This window comes from Gallus gallus, chromosome 5 (genome assembly GCF_016699485.2).
Source record: "Gallus gallus isolate bGalGal1 chromosome 5, bGalGal1.mat.broiler.GRCg7b, whole genome shotgun sequence".
Classification (NCBI taxonomy): Eukaryota; Metazoa; Chordata; class Aves; order Galliformes; family Phasianidae; genus Gallus; species Gallus gallus.
In genome coordinates, this window is record NC_052536.1 from 31,685,086 (window position 1) to 31,703,453 (window position 18,368).

Below are 18,368 nucleotides of genomic sequence, written 5' to 3' on the forward strand. Positions count from 1 at the left end.
CCATTCTCTCTTTTGAAAAGAGACGTTGTGCAGTCACCACTTGGTGCTACATGTGTGGGAACAACAGAAGTGGAAATGTGGGACCCCACCCATATTTGCTGAGAAGGTAAATATGTGCCTGTAATTTGGAATGTTCTGTCCCAAAGAGGTTACATACAGTTTAGGCAGAAAGATGGAGAAAGCAGGCAGATAGAGGGAAGTAGAGCAGAACAGTGCCCATCAGCATAATAATCAGCAGTCTGTGCACACCACCAGCCTCATTCATATTCTTGCGTTTTATTAATTATTAACAGACTTTTATGGCGAATCTCTTATTCTCTGCTACACCATCTGCATGTTCCTTTCTGAAATAAGTATTTTTTGCCTTTTTCTGTCAGTTTTTGGCCTTTGCCTGGAGGACCTGAGGACAGCCACAGTCAGGCTGCAGCAACTGATGGCCCTGCCATTGACCCTGGGGTTTCCAGCCACCTTCTTCCACCCATGAGCTACTCCATTTTCATGGCCCCTCTTTTGCAGAACAGAGGCTCTGAAAAAAAATATTACTGGTGTGCACACAAGCTGTTGGAGATCTTTTTAGACAGTGTTGCTTCCCAACCTCCTAGGCTACAAGCTTCGCATGTTTGTCCCCTTGGTTGCATGACAGTGTAATTCCACAGAATCATAGAGTGGTTTGAGTCAGAAAGGGACCTTGGAAATCTAGTTCCAACCCATTAGAGATGTCACATCAGCGAAGGTCTCAGATGCAGGATGAGCGCTACCCTCGGCAACTGAGGTACCCTCGTTTCGGTCAGGCCAGCCGCTCCCCGTGCCCGCGGCAGGCTGCTGCCAGGCAGAGGGCGGCGAGGCCGCATCGCGCATGGGAACTTAAAGCTCCGGCCCACGTTTCCGCGCTTTCCGGCGTCCGAGAGCCATCCGGGCGGAAGCGTTTTCGCGACGGCAGGCACGAGTGGGCTGGAGATGGTGTACTTGTGGTGAATGTTTCTGTAAGGTTTTTCTCCTCTCTACCCTCGCCCGGTACCGACAGCGCGGCGCGTGCGTTGCGGCACAGTCCCCGGGCCCTGCCGGTGCTGGGTTCGGGCTGTGTCCGCTCGGGCGGCGGCGGGTAGCGCTGAGCCGGGCCGCCGCGGCCCTGCAGGGACCCCTCTTGCTGATGTGGAAAAGCTGCCGGCGGTTGTGTGCCGATTCGCTGTTTGTAGGAGCCGCTTCGTTAGTTGCTTTAACTGTATTTAAGTGGGGCTTGTTTAAAGGAAGGGTCGAAATTGTCAGAGCGTTTGGTGTGGGTCAGTTTCAGGTCACAAGTCTCTTCAACAAAACTTCATTCTGTGGTTAAACTAGCACTGCTACTCCTCATCTGTATGCTTTTGTTTCAGATAATGCTTTGAAAAATAGATGGAAAACAGAGGCAGATGGGGTGCACTAGCCTTGAGGAGCTTGACGCTGATTTCTGTGTTAAAGATCTCGTTTCTGGTACACTTTTCCCTTGGTGTGGCATGCTAACCTTGTCCCCAAAGAAGGACAGGTGGGGAAACTATGTGGAATGTGTTTTGGTAATCAGAGTTGTACTGCTGTTGGATACCATGTTTCATAGATAAACAGCTAGATTTTTTCAATTGTCTGTTTTGCAGTTAATGATACAAGAAGCACTTTGTTTTGCTTAATGTGTTTATTGGCATTATTCTTTTTGTAACTCTCTGGAAAGGTATATACATTTGTGTTTCTTGAGGCCTGAGGATAAACTAACAAGGCATAATAATCCGTTAGAGTGGCAAATTTGGAAACACTGAATTTTCTGTTTTGAATTAAATTAAGGAGGCATAGGAAAACAGGTTAGAACATTTGTTTTGTGTTTATTCCCATGCTTCAAAGCAGAGTGAGAGTATCTGAGGAGCCTTTGTGCAGCCTCTTTTTGAAGACTTTACTGGTGTGTTGGGAGGCTGCTCTACCTCCAACTACTTACTTATCAATAAAGATTGTGTAACTGTAAGGATGATGTACTTGAATTCTCTCCTGTAAATTGAATCCGTTTCTAATCACAGCTTTAGATGGCTTGAGGAACAATTTTCTTTTTCTTTGCAGCAGACTTTTTTTTTTTTTAGCTTGTTTGTCTTGCTTTTCTTTTTAATCAGGTTTCCTCTTCTTTAATGTAAACACTCCCAATTATTTAAATATTTTCCAATATATTATGCATTTAAGCTCTGATCCTTACTGATCCTCTCATCTAGACTCATTCCATCAAGTTCATATACTTGATTAAATCTGAAGGGCAGCGTTCAAAACAGGATAGAGTATTCCAGTTTTTGAATTCTGTTTCTGTTTATATATCCTGGTATAACAGTATGCTGTTGGCATACTCAGCATCTGTTCTAACTGCCTCCAAGGTCTCTTCTGTGTAACTGTTACCTAGTAAGGTGTTCATCTGCTAGTTGAATATTCCACGTAAATAGAAAATCTTGTCTTTCTTCTTAGTGAAGTGTGATTCCAGTTTGGTTTTTTTTCCCCTTTAGACCTTCTCTGATTATCAGCTTGTCATCTGAAAAATAAATAAAAATAATGTGTATTTAAATAATATTTAGACATAGGAGAGTACTCTGTGGACCTTCAGTGGCTTGCATCTTTATCTTATTTTTCTGCATGACCTTGCAGCCAAGATGAAAAGTAGCATCAGTTTTAATAATAAACTGGGCCTAGCCTACAAACTAAACCTGCAAACTAAATTTGTATCACATAGGGAAGTACTTTCTCTAATTAGGACAAGCCTGTGTATTTCCAGGGCTTGCAGAAAAGAATATTCCAAACTTGTCTTTTGTTCTTTGATCTTTAGCAGCAGTGTGTTTATTCTTTAGATGTGGAAGGCACATTTCACAGTGAAATAGATATGGAGAAATCTATCCTTAGTAAATACAATTTGAAAATGCATTTTGTCCACACAGAGCTGCACTTAACATTTTTCTCCTTCTGCACTGCCTCATTTGAGCCTAACGTCTTTCAGTGGCAAATGACCAGCTCTGCTCTGCTTTTGACACTTTTTACTACAGAACACTTCCCTCATTCATCAGATAGAATCTTTAATACATTTATAAGCTAAATACAAAATCTCTTGTGTAATATGCCACATCTGTCTCTCGCTTTGGACTTTTTTCTTTGCATGTCACTGTACTGTTTGAGTCCTTTCCTCATGTGTAAATTAGATCTGTATGACAGCATGTTAGCTAAAATTTGTCAGTCTTTACAGTTCTTTCTCAGGAGGCTTTCCTTCAATTCTAATGGAGGCTGCCTTGAACCATAGCTGTACAGGAAGTTCCAGCACAACTGAGAAGCATACTACTTTTCTCAGCCTACCTGTCTCTGCATTCACTGAAGCACAAACTAGAAAGCATTTGGTGTCATACATTTACTCTAAACTCCTTGCCTTCATCTGATGTGACAACTAGGAGGAAAAGGGAGTCTCCTAGGAGCATAATGTTTTTTACCTTCAAAAGGCTGAAACTGAGTAGCTGTTAAAATTATATAGGAAGCAAATAGGAAAAGAGAAGTTGACTTTTTCATTTGCTCTATAGTGTTAAGTCTTATCTTGAACAACCAATATTAGATAACTCCTTGGTACAATAACACCTGCATCTGAGGCACACATCCAAACATTATTTCATTAAGTATCATGCCTATGAGAGATGGAAAGATCCTACGAGATGAACGAGATTCTTTTTGTTGAACATGAGAAAAACCTTGGTTTATCAGGTATTTTTATTCTCTTGTGCATGTGTTTCAAATCTCATTATAACTTGCTTGACATTGCAGTAGGCTTTTATTCTTTGGCATTGCTTAAAATGAACTTTTCAGGTATTTCTGAATCCTTACAAATGAGGGACATTGTCTCCTTGGGAGGAGGAAGGGCTTTTAGAAACACTGAATAAATTAGTTCTGGTGGCATGTAGAAGGAATAAACAAGTTGCAAGTTATCGTATCAAAATACCACGAATTATAGTTGGTGAAAATGGATCATGTACCTTGAAGTTGTTACATGCCTTCTTATGCTGTTGTTTTGAAGTTTGTTCCTTGTATCCCTTTCCCATTTTATATAAGGGGATATAGATAATTCTGCAGAAGTATTTTCATGATGTTATTCTTACTGTTGTGGTCTGGAATACTTCATCTGTCTTAGACTGCAATTCAGGATGTGACCAATTGAAGAGTTAGTCCAGTGGTGATTAAAAACACCTATCAGTTCTTTTTTTTTTTTTTTAAGTGAACCTAAAAGAAACACTTTTTTGGGGGAGGGGGAGAGGAGAAGGACTTTTCTATTACAAAAAGAAATACACAAAGTAGTGTCAAGGAACAACTTCTAATTGTTTTCCATGTTCATTGGGTGAAGGACAAAGGAAGTAACTTTGTAGTAAAGAAAGGTTTAGCTGAGCACAAGGAAAGCTTGGTGAGAAAGGCAAACATTGGACAGGGAGCACTGGTGAAGTTAACTCCCTTTAGTGGAAATGCTTTAAATCTCTTTGGAAGTTATCTCTGATATGAGTGGAGGATTTGGGCTAAATAGTTGCTTGAGATGTTCCTATGAATATTTTATTAAAGATACCAATAATTGAGTGCATGAGAAGTTTCTTACTGTCAAGTCACTGTGCTTCAGCAGAGACACAGCATATTGCTGAAGTGTGCTTTGGCTTGAAAATTTCAGGAGAATAGAACAGACTGGTTCATGACTTTAGTTTATTCTAAATCATTCACTACAATGATTTAAGATGATGTTTCTCTTTACAATGACATAAGAGCATATGCATGGATAAGTATCACAACTCAGATGTGCTAGCTTGGTTGTGGTATAGTAAACAGTCTGTGACATTCAAATGTAAAATGTAACTCTGTGCTTTGTTTCAATGTATTGTTTATTTTCACTTCCTATAAAGATTGCATTCACTTAATTTTTATGTTTTAAGGCCAAGAATCCCTAGCTCTTACCTCTTTTTATCATCTTCATAAATTCCATATGTGGGATTTATGGGATTTAGAATTCCTGTTGTCAGGAAGAAATTTATTGTAATAAGTTTATTACATTTATTTTTATATATATATAATTTATATATTTATATATATATTATTTATTATACTTATAATATTATATTTATATTTTATATTTTTATTATATTTGGGGGGGGAACAGAAGGGGGCAATCTTGTATTAGTATAGGCTAAAATACTGTTCTTTTTCTTTTATTTTAGGAGCCTGTGGTATCTCTGGTAAGAAAACTTACAGCTTTTACAGCCTGCCGCTTTAGTGCACAATTGATGATTTCACATGAAATACTCACCTGAAGAAATTAGCAGTAGGCAAGGTATAACTGCGTTTTAACAATGTTAAGAATTCAGCATTGTGTAACAGCTAACAGGATACCCAAGAAAAAGCCACACATTTGTGACATTTGCTATAAGCAGTTTGAAACTCCATCAAAATTAGCAAGACATTATCTGATACATACTGGTCAAAAGCCATTTGAATGTCATGTGTGCTATAAAACATTTAGGCAGTTAGTCCATCTGGAGAGGCATCAGTTGACCCATAATCTGCCTTTTAAGTGTAATTTTTGTCATAGACACTTCAAAAATGTAATTACATTATTGAAGCATCAGCAGCTTCATAATGAAAAGTATCAGAATTGTATCAAGCAAGAAGAAAAATCTGTGAGTTCTGAGCAGGATGGGGTCACTTGTGGCATATTTCGATGTTCTGTGTGCTGGAAGTCTTTTACAACTGAAGAGAGATGGATGCTGCATCAGTGTCAGAAGGCAGATTGTCTACATGGTACCAGAAGGAGAATGAAAACTCACCCTTGTGAATTGTGTAACAAGACATTTCCATCGAGATCAAAGCTAGAACGGCACTTCCTTATTCACACTGGCCAGAAACCTTTTAAGTGTTCTTCGTGTGGCAAATCTTTCAGACAGTCAACGCATTTGAAAATCCATCAGCTCATGCATACTGAAGAGAGACCTTTTCAGTGCTGCTTTTGTCAGAAGGGATTTAAAATACAGAGCAAACTCATGAAGCACAAACAACTCCATGCCAGAAATAAGTCTGTCTCCAATATCATATACAAAGGAAAAACTAAACATCTCAGACCACAGAAACTGTCAGAAGGAAGGATGGATAGTTTTGAGAATGCTGACACATTCAAATTGCAGGAGAATGATCCACATGATGTTTATTTGATTTATGTCGTACCGTTTCAGTGTCCAGTGTGTGAGCAGTGTTTTGAAACAGAGGAAGTCCTAAATTTGCATAAATGTTATCTAAGAGATGAGAAAAGCCCAAGTTGCACAACAGCATGCAGCCGCACAGTCAGCATGAAAAGCAAAATCCTGATGAAGCTGAAGCGCACTGGAGGAAAGCTATCAGATTTTTCAGTGACTGGCAGAGAAAAAATGAAATCAGGTCACCTTAGGAGTCCTGACCTGCTTGCAGTTAGAGAGCAGCAATCTGATATGAATGCTTCCACTAAATCTTTCAGGGACTGCTGTAGCAAGCGCGACCTATGCAAGGCAGTCAATTGGATGAAAAGAAGGTTTGCTGTGCCATTACTCTGGCAAGAGCACCTAGAACCTCTCAAAGTAGGAATAAATTTAGACGGTGTGCTTACTGGTGAAAGCATGTTAAGCATCAGTGATGGAGTGCGTAATAGGGATGATGCTTTTTATGGTTCATCAGATGATGGCTTCTTTGATAATTCAGAAATACTTCACTATGCTTTTTCAGCTCCTTCTAAAAATACACATAACAGACACAAAGTGTGTAAATGTGACAGATGTGAAAAAATATTTCCGTCTTCATCCAAACTTCAAAGACATTACCTTATACACACAGGACAGAAGCCCTTTGGCTGTAATGTTTGTGGGAAGACATTTAGACAGTCAGCTCACTTAAAAAGACATCAGCTCACCCATACTGAAAATAACTATAAAACCCCTGTTTGCCAGGTAGAGTTTGGAAATCTGAACAAATTCTTCAATCATCAGGAAGATCACATTGAATTTGAGTCTTCTCCCCCTGTGAGTTATTCAGATTATTCTCAAGCACCTTCACAGGCACCTGGCTTTCAAGAATTTGAGCTGACTCAGTCAAATCAAGCAGCTGAAATCAAAGTTGAAATTGAGTCAGGGGCCTTTGTTCTTGACACTGGCAGTAGAAACACAGAGCCTTATTTGTGTAGTAAATTGATGGAAACGGAGCAAAGCTGTTATAGTTACTGGCACGATTTTTCTGAAAGTATTGAAAGAAGAAAACTGTATCAGTGCAGTCTCTGCTTTAAGACATTTAAATCATTTTCTAAGCTTGAAAGACATTACTTCATGCATGCTGGACAGAAGCCATTTGAATGTTCAGTTTGTGGTAAAAGTTTCCGACAGTCTCCACATTTGAAAAGACATCACCTTACTCACTTTAAAGAGAGGTTAAAGCTGAGTTCCAGTCAGCAACAATCAGAGGATACATTGTTTTCGTTGAACCTGGATACCGTCCCCTGAAATTATACATTAATATTTTTGATTGCATGATTATTGAAAGGATTATGTTGAACTGAACAAGATTATCTTTTTATGTTGTGAAGACGACCTGATAAGTTAATCTGCTCTTTTCAGAACTGCCCACTTGTTTATAATATCTGGTAACTATGAGAAGATGGTAAAAACAAAGCAATAAAAAAGTTCCTTCACATTTGTTTTCTTCAAATGTGGTTTTAAATACGCATTCTTACTGTATTGGTGGTGTCATGGCAATCTGCAGTGCTCTGTACTTTTTCCTGTATAATATTTTTATGATGCTAAAGCTGCTCAGTGATAATTATCAAAAAGTAAAGATAAAAAGGCAACTTCTGAAATAAAGGAAAAATGGTCCTGCTGCATTCTTCTGGCTCCCTGTACATTGCAAGCATTAAAATGTTGCATACATTTGCTGTATTTAGTTCATGCTTTTTTCCAAAAGAGTAGAAGTTAATTTTGGATGAACTAGATGCAGAAAAAAAGAACAAGCTGAAGAAGTGGAAAATAATATTTGATGAGGAAAAACTGTTGACTAGCATTATAGAACAGTTAATAGAGGAAAAAAACTAACTGCACATTTGTAACGTGCTTGGAGATCTATGGGTGAGAAATTACATCCTTTCCTTATTAATGGTAAAATGAATGGGTAGTGCTAAAGTAGTAAAAGGGATTGATAAAAACCCTGCTACTTCATTATTTCCACTTCTTGCAGAATCCCTTTTTTGTACTTTTTTCATGCAATGTTGAATTATTTTTCTGCAAGCAAAGAAAACAAAAAAATATCATGGATAATACATGTGCAGTTATTTGTTCCTTCTGTTGTGCATATTGTACCAGTAAAAGAAACGTTCTCTTAGGTATTATAAACCAGACAAGTAGTTTTGTTGGGAAATCATGTTCTTACATTAAATACAGGAGACTAAAAATAATTTTTCATTCTACTTAAGTAATTTTGGTTTTGTGAATAAAATCCGTGGTTATACTTCTGGTAAGTAGAGAGCTTTACCTGTGGCTCATGTGGGTTTGGCAAAAAGTGTAAGTGCAGTGGAGCTTTAATCGTTGACAAAAAAAAAGTTTCTTTTTTTCTTTTTCTTTCTTTCTTTTTTTTTTTTTTTTCCCCCCGAAGAATCATCATAGAATCACAGAATGACTTAGGTTGGAAGGGACTTAAAGATCATCTAGTTCCAACACACCTGCCATGGGCAGGGATGCCATCCACCAGATCAGGCTGCCCAGGTCCCCATCCAACCTGACATTAAACACCTCCTGGGATGGTGCATCCACAGCTTCTCTGGGCATCCTGCTCCAGTGCCTCACCACCTTCTGTGTAAAGAATTTCTTCCTAACATCTAACCTAAACTTTTGGTATGTTTTCCTTTGTTATGTAACTTCTGAATATTTCAATCCTTAGGTTTTTAATCCTACATCTAAATTAACATAACTATAAGTTCTGTATGTAAACTATTTTTTTTTTTGTCTTGAAGTGATTTCTCTAGGTCTTGCTGTGGCATAAGCTTTGTAGCACTTGATATAAATGAAGTGAAGGATGAAGAGAGTTCTTACCATATTTTTGTGTGTGTTATTATTTCCCGCTTTCAGAGAGAATGAAATACTATGATTTTCATACGACAGGCTAATTCGGTATCTTAAGAAGAACTGTGGTTATATACTAGTATTTTTTTCTTCCCATGTGAATTGCTTCGTATTGAAAGAGAATACTTCATAAAATGTTTTGAAAGTGTATTGTAGAGCTCTTAAAATATTTGTAATAAACTATTTTATTTATATTGCACTTTTATTGTATACTTTATGTGCAAACCAGTGTGTTGCAACTATATAACATTCAGTATGCAGAGAAGTTAGACTAGGTATTAGAATAATTTAAAACTTTGCATGTTAGAACAGACAGGTTTCCTTTCAGATTTTTTTGCTATATAAATAAAGTTAAATATTTTTAAAGAGAGAAGGTGTTTTTTTTTTTTAAGAAGTCATGGCCATTTAAAAAATACATTTTTGAGCATGATATTTGGAGAAAGATAAACTGAGTTTTGAAAAATACCAATTTTAGTGAAATGGGAGAAAGATAATTACAGAAAGCTAAATTTGAGGGATAAGTAGAAGAAAGAGAGTATTAATATCTGATTAATTGGGAATCTAAGGTAATAGGTGGGCTTTTTGGTTTTTTTTTGTTTTTTTTTTTTTTTCATTTTTCTAGCTACTTCTCACTAAGCAATTAGATTTTCACTTGTCTGTGATCTCTCACTATTATTCCTATAGCCAACAAGAAAAGTTAATGAGGTAAATGGGAAACAGATACAAAAGAAACTTAATTGAAGTTAATAAGACCTTTAGGCTTGTGATTGTAATGTGAATTGTGATGCTGGATTTAATGCTTAGGTTTTTTTGGCTGCTTTCTGGCAACGGTCCCTCACTTGAGTAACGCTTAGGTAAGTACAGTTGGATGACTCTTAAACAGGCTATAGATTTGGTTTTTCTAATGGCCCCTGGTAATAACGTTCCAAATGTCTAGGTGTCCTAAATAACTGAAGAGGTCATGGTTCATGTTCCTAGCACAAGGTTTTGTGTTTTTATTTTTTAATGTAAGTCTGAACTTAACAGGCCAGCTTTTATGGTCTGATGGCTGAGAGTCAGTTATAAGTTATATATATATATATCTAAAAATTATAAATATATATATATAACTGCCCATATATATATAGACGTATATATAGGCAAGTTTTATATATATATATAAATGTATATGTAAGATATATATATATATATATATATATATATAAAAAACGGAAATTACAGAAGTGACTTTGCTGTCATATACCTTATGTTCTGCAGGTCGAGCATACTAATTGTGCTTTGACATATAAGTCTGTCAAGCAGCTTTTACACATCATCTTTTTTTAGCATGCATTTAAAATGCAAATCTTCAAAGTCCATTAATGTGTTAATCACCCTTATATCAACAAAATTACGCACAAGTAGAATCAATCATTTCCTCCTTCAAAAACTGCTGTTCTAACGTGAATATTTTCTGCCACAAACTATTAGAAGTTTTTAAATGCTGTTCTATGTTTGTACGTTTCACCATTTGAGTTCCCGTCTTCTTCCTGGATCTGCTGATATATGACTTGATTCTTCTATGTACCTGATTTAATTTGTATATGCAGCTGAAATTCTTTCTCTTCGCTGGAATTCTTTCAGTATAACTGATCCTAATTTTTACGGATCTATTAAGCCCCATATGTGACCTCACAGAGAGTCACAGTTGTTTGTCACAAATGTGCTGCCATGCTATGCAAAATGGTGCCTTGGGTATCTATACCAAAAAGCTCCACAATTCTCTGATTGTCTAGCTATGGTGGACTATGAGGAAAATAAATGTTGGGGCTGTACATGAGATGCATGAGTAATGAAGAATATTGGATGCAGAAGGTGACTGAAGCTTTTACATTGGAAGAGTTTGTAGAGGGGATGTGTGTCTTGACAAGAATGTATGTGAAAGCCATCTGAGGGCCCACATATGGGTGTGAGGAACTGGTGAGTTTGGGGCCCACACTTGAAGGAGTGGTAGGAGAAGCAGGGCATAAGCATGCAAGAAGGTGACCAGCCATGATGTAAACAGTTGAGCATGTCTTTCACTGCAAGTGGTTTGGGTATTTAGGGTAGTTAAGAGCATATGGAAATGGTGGCTACCAAGCTTTGCCTCTTGTTGCTTCGCTTGGTGTGGCACTAGAATCTGAGGAATGCAGAAAGTGATTTGGTCACCAACATGGAGGAAAAAAAAAAAAAAAAGGAAAATCTATACCCATGTCTCCCATATATACTGCTAATGCATTGGACTAGCTAAACTTTTACTGAATTCAAGGGAAACCCTACTTTCTTGGCATGCAGATTTGTGTTACCTATGCTTTTTCTTTTCTTTCTTTAAACAATATTTATTCTAACGCTTTGCATTTGTTTGGAAACATTGCTTGCTGAGCTACAGAAACTGAGTTTTTATTTCATTTTTGAAGAGGATCCAGTTTGTGACAGTGAAATCCTACTAAACTGAGTAGAAATCTGCTAAACCTTCTATACACCTCAGGTGCCTTTGTCAATTTGAGGATAATTTTTAAGACTGATGTTAAGATATTTTTTCATGACATTGAGATCAACTTTGAAGTAGTATCCTGGCAGCTTTGTTTGCCGTAGCTAATTCTATATTGTTCTTTATCCTGTATGTCTCAGTATTAGCAGTCCTTGGGTAGTGAAAATAGCATCATAAGAATTTCCTCAGGCATTTAATAGTGTGTCTGATGCCAGTGCAATTTGCAGAGGAATAATCTTTGTTTGACAGTAAGCTAATTTTTTTTGTTATGTAAATTGCTGTTTACAGTAGTTTTTTTCCAGCAAGAGTTTTTATTAATTTATTTTTCAATATTACACAAAAATAACTTGCTGTTTTCAGTATTATGTTTTATTCTTATTTTATGCTTTCTTAAAACCCTGCTGTGTTACTGAAAATGTCTATCAAAAACCTAAAAAGTATAAAGGCAAAGATGAAAAGTTCTAGAAAGATATCCTACAGAAAACTCAAATACAACTGGAGATAGCTCTCAGCATCTTACAGTTTTCTCTACTGATTAACTGTTCTGTTACATACTAGACACACTTCAGTTTTCTCTGCGGTTTGTTTTTTCTATATTGGGAGAAAGGTCATATGATTGAAGGTCTTCGTTTCCAATGATTGTCCAGGTAGGATCAAGTTTTCATTAACATTTTTCATGCTAGCACTAGCAGAAAGGAAATGATTCGCTTTTAGAATCTCATTTCAGTGATAAAGGTCTTGTGTTCTTCCATAAAGCATATTTACTTCTCATTAATTTTTTTTCATAAGAAGGAGTTGGTGCTGTAGGATTTGTAGGTTGGACAGGATACCACTTGGAATGATGAACTGATAGCGTTGCTTCTGAAAACACATCAAGGCATATGTATATATTTCTTTCTCATTATTATTATTATTATTTTTAAATCTAAGATGTCTTAGAACATCTTTGATTAGAGTACTAGGAAAAAAGGATCTGAGTTTTTTACTGTGGATGTACATAGTAGAGGCACTCAGTAATATTAAAAACGTCTCTGGTTAGAAATATTGAGTCTGTGCTGTAAAGGACTGTGAACTCTTTGCTCTAGTCAAAATGTCATCCTGTGCTACAGTGAATGTCCTTATGATTAATAGCACAGTTGAGTAATCAGGAGAAAGCAAAATAAAAGGCTTGATATTATACACAGCTGTGGAGAAAAGCATATCCTGGACACTGTTAGTAGTATGAAATTCAGAACATCTGAAATTTTGTTGACTTTTTTTTGATACTGTAATAACTAAGAGTTTTTTCATCTCATATTTCACAGTTCTCCAAATCTTCCTAAGAGGGTTGTCTACTTTTTTTTGTGTGTGTGTTTGTTTGTTTGTTTTGCTGTTTTTTACTAGTAGGGAAATTCTACTAGATGCAGCATTTCTGTTACTCATATCTGGTTTCTCGGACACATAGAGAAGCATAAGTAAATGATGAAAAAAGAGAAGACATTTTTTAAAAGCTAGAAACTGTAGGTGTAAAGAGATTAAGCTGCACTATAGATTTAAGAGGGAAATTTCCCCATAGAAATGTTATCACATTCCAGTCTCACAGGATTTCTAGCAAGTATTTCTAGAGCATTAAGTTCTGGCCACTTATGCTTATATCACTGTTCTGTTCCAATTGGTAGGAATCCAGGTAAAACTATCTGAAGAGAATTCTGGTAGCCCAGACTCTGCTCTAATTTGAGCTGTTAGACAAATGTCTACCCAGCAACAGAAAGCTAGAAGTGACATAAATTCCCATATTTACCTATCTCCTTCGCTAGAGGCACTGCTTACTGTTCTGGAATATAAAAGCAGCCGGGCTGCTGAATTTGCCATATTTTTCTCTAGTCATGAGCTCAGTTTTTTCATTGAAGTTACTGTAAGTTTTGCACAAAAATCAAGGGCAGTACATTGGCCAGAACGTGTGATAAATAAATATTTATACACAAATCAGAATGCTACTGACGGCTTCTTTGCACTTTAGAATTCTAAATATTTAAAGAAGCATCTGTTGCTAAACTGAGGCATCATTTTTGAAAGTACCCATATTTACTTAGTGGAAGTACACATACTTGGAAGTATGCATATTTACTGAGATGAACACAGTGACAAACTCTTCGAGTACAAGAATACACTTAAAATTATAAAGGCAATATAATATGATTGAATTAAAATTATAATGAGCAGACTGAATATTTAGTCTATGCAAATATTACCTACTGTGAAAGATTAATTAAATGAGTAACCCCTAATATTGTGCCTCAACTTCTTAGAAGCTGAAAGATTCCTGTGATCTATTTTGAGAGGCTTTTCTGATTTTATTTTATTTTTTTTAAGTACCTGAAAGCAAATATAATCAATACACTTTTTTCTATTACATCAACAACTAAGAGACACAGGAGGTTTCTGGTCTTCAGAGAATTATGGAATATTCTGAGTTGGAAGGGACCCATAATGATCATCGAATCCAACTCCTTTCTGAAGGGTAAGGTAACGACACTGCAACCTGAGGGAAGTGCTGAAGTTTATTATATGCTTTGGAACAAAGCTTTCCCACTGGCTTTGTTAGATTCACTAAGATCACACGTGATCATAAGCTTTAACTTTGCTAAGATTAGATCTTTGACTGTTTGTGTACATAAAACCCCTTAGACACAAACTGTTGACCAAGTCTAGGACTAGGAGTGGATCCAGGCAACCTAGGCTCCTTACCTCCCTGGTTCAGGGAGGTTGGGAAGCAAAGGGATCCACTCTCAACCTTGTGTCTCAATGGGAGGGCCTCCTGTGTGTGTATGTTTTACCCTACCCTTTATGCAGTAAGTAATCAAGTGTACCCAGCTATCTTGAATCTTTTTAAGTCACTGTTAAATCACTATATCATATTATGACAATAAATATATTCCTCCTTCTCTTTTATGGGTAAAGTGTATAGTGCAGTTATTTCCTTCTGTGCCAATGATTGTTTGGAGTTTCAGCACTATAAATTAATCATTTCTGTGTCTCTGGGTAGAATCCAAAATAATCTAAAATATAGGATAGAACATAGGCTCAATCCATGCTGATTGTCACTAGATACTCCCGGACCCATACTGTATCTGGGAGAATATTGTTGATATAAAATAAATAAATAAATGGACAGCTTATTTATGACCTTGGTTTGTATACTTTACAAATAAAGAAGAAAAGCGTATTTTTATTGCCTGCAATAATGTGGAAGGGTAAGGGTCTAAAACAAGAATAGCTATGTAAGCATCAAAGCAGCACTGATTATAAATTGACCAGGACTATAAATATATATATCTGTGTGTATATATCTGTGTGTGTATATCTGTGTGTGTATATATATATATATATATATGTAAAATACATCACATTTTGAGAACATTTTAAGCATCTACTCAAATGCATGGCGTTTAAAAAAATATGTCCTCATGAATGAATCGATAGATTTTTTTTTTTTTAATAATATTTGATTTTCTAGATGCATTAAGTCAATGAGTACAGAATGGTGCATAACTTCACAGAAGGCTTTGTGGAAGATGGGGTACAGGGTTTTCTTTTTCCCTTAACAACAAAGCAGTTTGGGGTGGAAAATGATAGACATGCCTCTACTCTAGGGGAAGTGAGCATAGTGTTCAAAAGACTAGTGTTAGCACAGCTGTGAGCAGGAGTGAGAGTCACAGAGATGGGTACATACACACAACTGTGGGTATCATGCTTTGTCTCACAACTCCTCTCTAAAGGTTCAACAGCTCTTGAGGCTTAAAAGCAAAACTGATGTACAATCTTGATGAACAAAACCCTGCATGCCATGGTTACAAAAATCTGCATGGCCATCTGAAATGTGGTTTGTCTTTCACACTGCTGTTGCCACTGCCGAAACACACCGTGCACTGCCTCGCTGTGCTCACATCCACTGTTTGGTCTCCTTAAATGTTCAGCAAGTGTCAGGGAATGTCAAGAGGTGCCATTTTTCTCACATGGAGGACTTCAGTGACATACTTTTGCTTCATACTCATTTCCACGTCAGATGCCAATTTGTCAGACTGTTCCTCTGCTGCCATCTGTCACACAGCAACAAAATGTAATGGAGTACTGGAGGGAAAGCTCAACCTCTACTGCAATAGTATCAACATCTGCCTCTGGCATCGTGGGCCAACATGATAAAACTAGGAGGCATTACTTTTGGAGCAGCTTTCTTATCTTAATTTGCTTACTTTTATCACAATTTAAGTGTCAGATAGGGTACAATGGTGTAGGTGCATTTTAATTGCTTTGCGTGTATATATTTTCATTAATTGCAGGTCTCTCTAAAGGCTTCAGCCATTAGACAAGGTGGTGCTCAGCCCTTGTTGTTCAGAGAACTTGTTACCAGTACTTTTGTAACTTCTTTGTTTTACTAGTTTCCACACAGAAAACTTAGCTTTTCTGGAACTTTCAAAGTGAAGGCACGAAGGAAGCATATTTATCCGAATACAGCCATCCTCTGATCGTATTCAAGGTACTGTCATTACTTCTTTTCCATTCCCATTCTACATTCTAATTCAACTTCAAAAAGAATATTTAGTTTAACCTCTGCTTGAAGAAATGAAATGGTGATCACCTTGATATCAAAACAAAGGAGGTCACATTCAAGCAGACTTCAATGGAGTCTGCCTGGAAGTTTAAAGTGCTCAACTGGCAGCTGCTGGATAATGAGCACAGACACAAAGCGCTGGAACTTCTCTAGGGATTCTGCTGATTTCCTCCTTAATTAATCTGTTTACCAAATTGAGTAAGTTAACTGCTAACTGTTCTGAATAAGTGCTAAATTGCTGACTTCTGTAAGCACTGATTTTTTCCCTTTTACCTTTGCTTCCCTTCTGCTCCAAGGGTTGGCTGTATGATGGGCGTACCTAGCAGAAAGACTCATAGCTGTGCGTACCTGTGTTATAACAGCAAGAACAGGGCCGCTCCGCAGCACCTGGACCGCAGCGTGTGCTCTAAACAACAAAACGCTAACGTTTAAGCTCCCGTCGCCACAGCCTCGCCAGCCCCGGCTGCAGGGAGCGGAGGGTACGGCAGGTGGCGCGACCGCCGCCATGGAGGCTGCTCTAGTGCCCGCCCCGCGACCCGGAACCGCTTCGCGGCGCGGCGCCTTCCCGTTCCCTTCAGTGCCGGCACGCAGCGGGCCCCGCGCTACAGCACGGGTCGCTGAGGCTGCGGCGCTGCCTGGAGCTGGAGGCGTGATGGCTGCGCCGGCGGCCTCTGCGGCGCCGCCGAAAAAGATCGTAGCACCCACCGTGTCTCAGATTAACGCGGAGTTCGTCACCCAGGTGGGCTGGCCGCGCCGAGGCGGGGCTTGGAAGGGCCGCGCCGGTGGCCGCCTTCCCGTCCTCGGGAACCTGACTGCGGCGTGGGCCTTAAGGCTGCAGCGCACGGCCATAAGATAGCAGGTCTTGATGAGCTGTCTTTGCGTCTTGTCAGGTGTCTCAAGGGGAGCGTAATCCTTTGCATCCCCTGAGAGGCCGTGATGCAGCTCTGAGGGATTTGCTAGAGGAAACTTCAGAAGAGCAACAACAAAAAGTGGTTATTATATAGCAGCCTCTGCATCTGAAACTTCTACAGAGAATTGGAGTTCTGTTCGAAAATGTAGACACTTTAGCGGTGAAAAGTACTATTGTACAAACGTTGTAGTTGCTGGAAGCTGTGATTAAGCAACAAAATACTGTAAAAAAGCAGGGGCTTTGGGACTGTTATAGAACTATCATGTCATTACTGAAAAGCATATATGTTTACCATGTTTGCTTGTTTCTCCATACAGTTAGCAAATAAATATTGGGCTCCGCATGCGAAGAAAAAACTGTCTTTTGATTCAAAGGTAAATACTTCCATTGGAATTGTACTGGGGTGGTGACCAATCCTTTTCTGACACAGTACCCTCTGGTGCCTATTTCATAAAAGGGTGTGGAAAACTGCTTGAAAGCTCATCACTTAACGCACTATAGTTATAGGTTATTTTTTTGTAGTGTAAAAATAGAGGCATAAAAACATGCTATAACAGTGCAGTTCTTTTGCATCCTGTTTGGTTGGTTTATTTTAGCCAAGAACTTGTGAGTTAAAGGATGATGGGGATGGGGATATTCTTATAAATCAAAGAAGGGTGAAGGATAAGTATAATGGAATGAGAATACTTCTTAAAAGCTTCTTTTGATGGTTTAGATTGGAAAGCTTTATTACTGTTGTGGTTGATATCTTTGTTTTTGATGCTTAAAACTTATCTGCATATGTTTGGTTTTGTGTTGGCATTCTGTAGTGTAGGATCCTCTAATGTTTTTTTTCCTTGTTATTTGGCTTAATCTCCCTTTTCAGCCTCTGTTTGCGTGATCTTTGTAGTATGTTGGTGATAGGATTTGTATGTGATTGATAGAACTAGGATGAAGATAAGCAGTTAAATGACAAGTCTTTGTGATGCGATGTCAAACTGTGTGTATTGCAGCAGTTAGAGCAGATTCTTCTATTCCTAGTGGAAAAGCTGGGTAAGAATGGCTGGTTTGGGTTTGATGCTACTTAAGAAACACAGCAACAATTGATGACCAGGTTGACACAGGCTTTTCAGGACAGTTTTAAATTCAACAGTAAGACAAAGATTAATGGTGAAAGAGACTTGCATATCATTTTGACTTTTATATAAAACTCGGAGTGAGATGTAGGTAATTTCTTCTTTATCTCTGAAG

General features: G+C 38.0%; 2 protein-coding genes and 1 long non-coding RNA gene across 6 annotated transcripts in view; 2 read left to right on the forward strand and 1 right to left on the reverse strand.

The window, feature by feature from the left end:
* Window positions 1–747: 747 nt before the first annotated feature.
* On the forward strand, window positions 748–9,498 carry ZNF770 (zinc finger protein 770). 4 transcript variants are annotated; one of them, XM_046941750.1, is made up of 4 exons: window positions 911–983; window positions 1,371–1,519; window positions 3,233–3,735; window positions 5,223–7,897. In XM_046941750.1, exon 4 carries the CDS (start codon window positions 5,355–5,357, stop codon window positions 7,518–7,520), a length of 2,166 nt encoding a protein of 721 aa, XP_046797706.1. In that variant the 5' UTR covers window positions 911–983; window positions 1,371–1,519; window positions 3,233–3,735; window positions 5,223–5,354; the 3' UTR covers window positions 7,521–7,897. The 4 variants fall into 4 exon arrangements, with proteins under 4 accessions (XP_040556911.1, XP_046797706.1, XP_040556912.1 ...); XM_040700978.2 differs by lacking the exon at window positions 3,233–3,735 and having other exon boundaries at window positions 5,223–9,498; XM_040700977.2 differs by lacking the exons at window positions 911–983; window positions 1,371–1,519; window positions 3,233–3,735 and adding an exon at window positions 748–772.
* On the reverse strand, window positions 1,024–16,766 carry LOC124417984. Its single transcript, XR_006939362.1, has 2 exons — window positions 16,577–16,766; window positions 1,024–2,530 (listed from the first exon to the last, which is right to left on the reverse strand). It is a non-coding gene; the product is annotated as an uncharacterized LOC124417984 (long non-coding RNA).
* AQR (aquarius intron-binding spliceosomal factor) overlaps window positions 16,724–18,368 on the forward strand; it is a 49,422-nt gene continuing 47,777 nt past the window's right edge. The window contains exons 1-2 of the mRNA NM_001389509.2: window positions 16,724–16,967; window positions 17,456–17,512. Coding sequence (NP_001376438.2) covers window positions 16,734–16,967; window positions 17,456–17,512 — 291 coding nt within the window. The 5' untranslated portion in view covers window positions 16,724–16,733. The remainder of the gene's footprint in view (window positions 16,968–17,455; window positions 17,513–18,368) is intronic.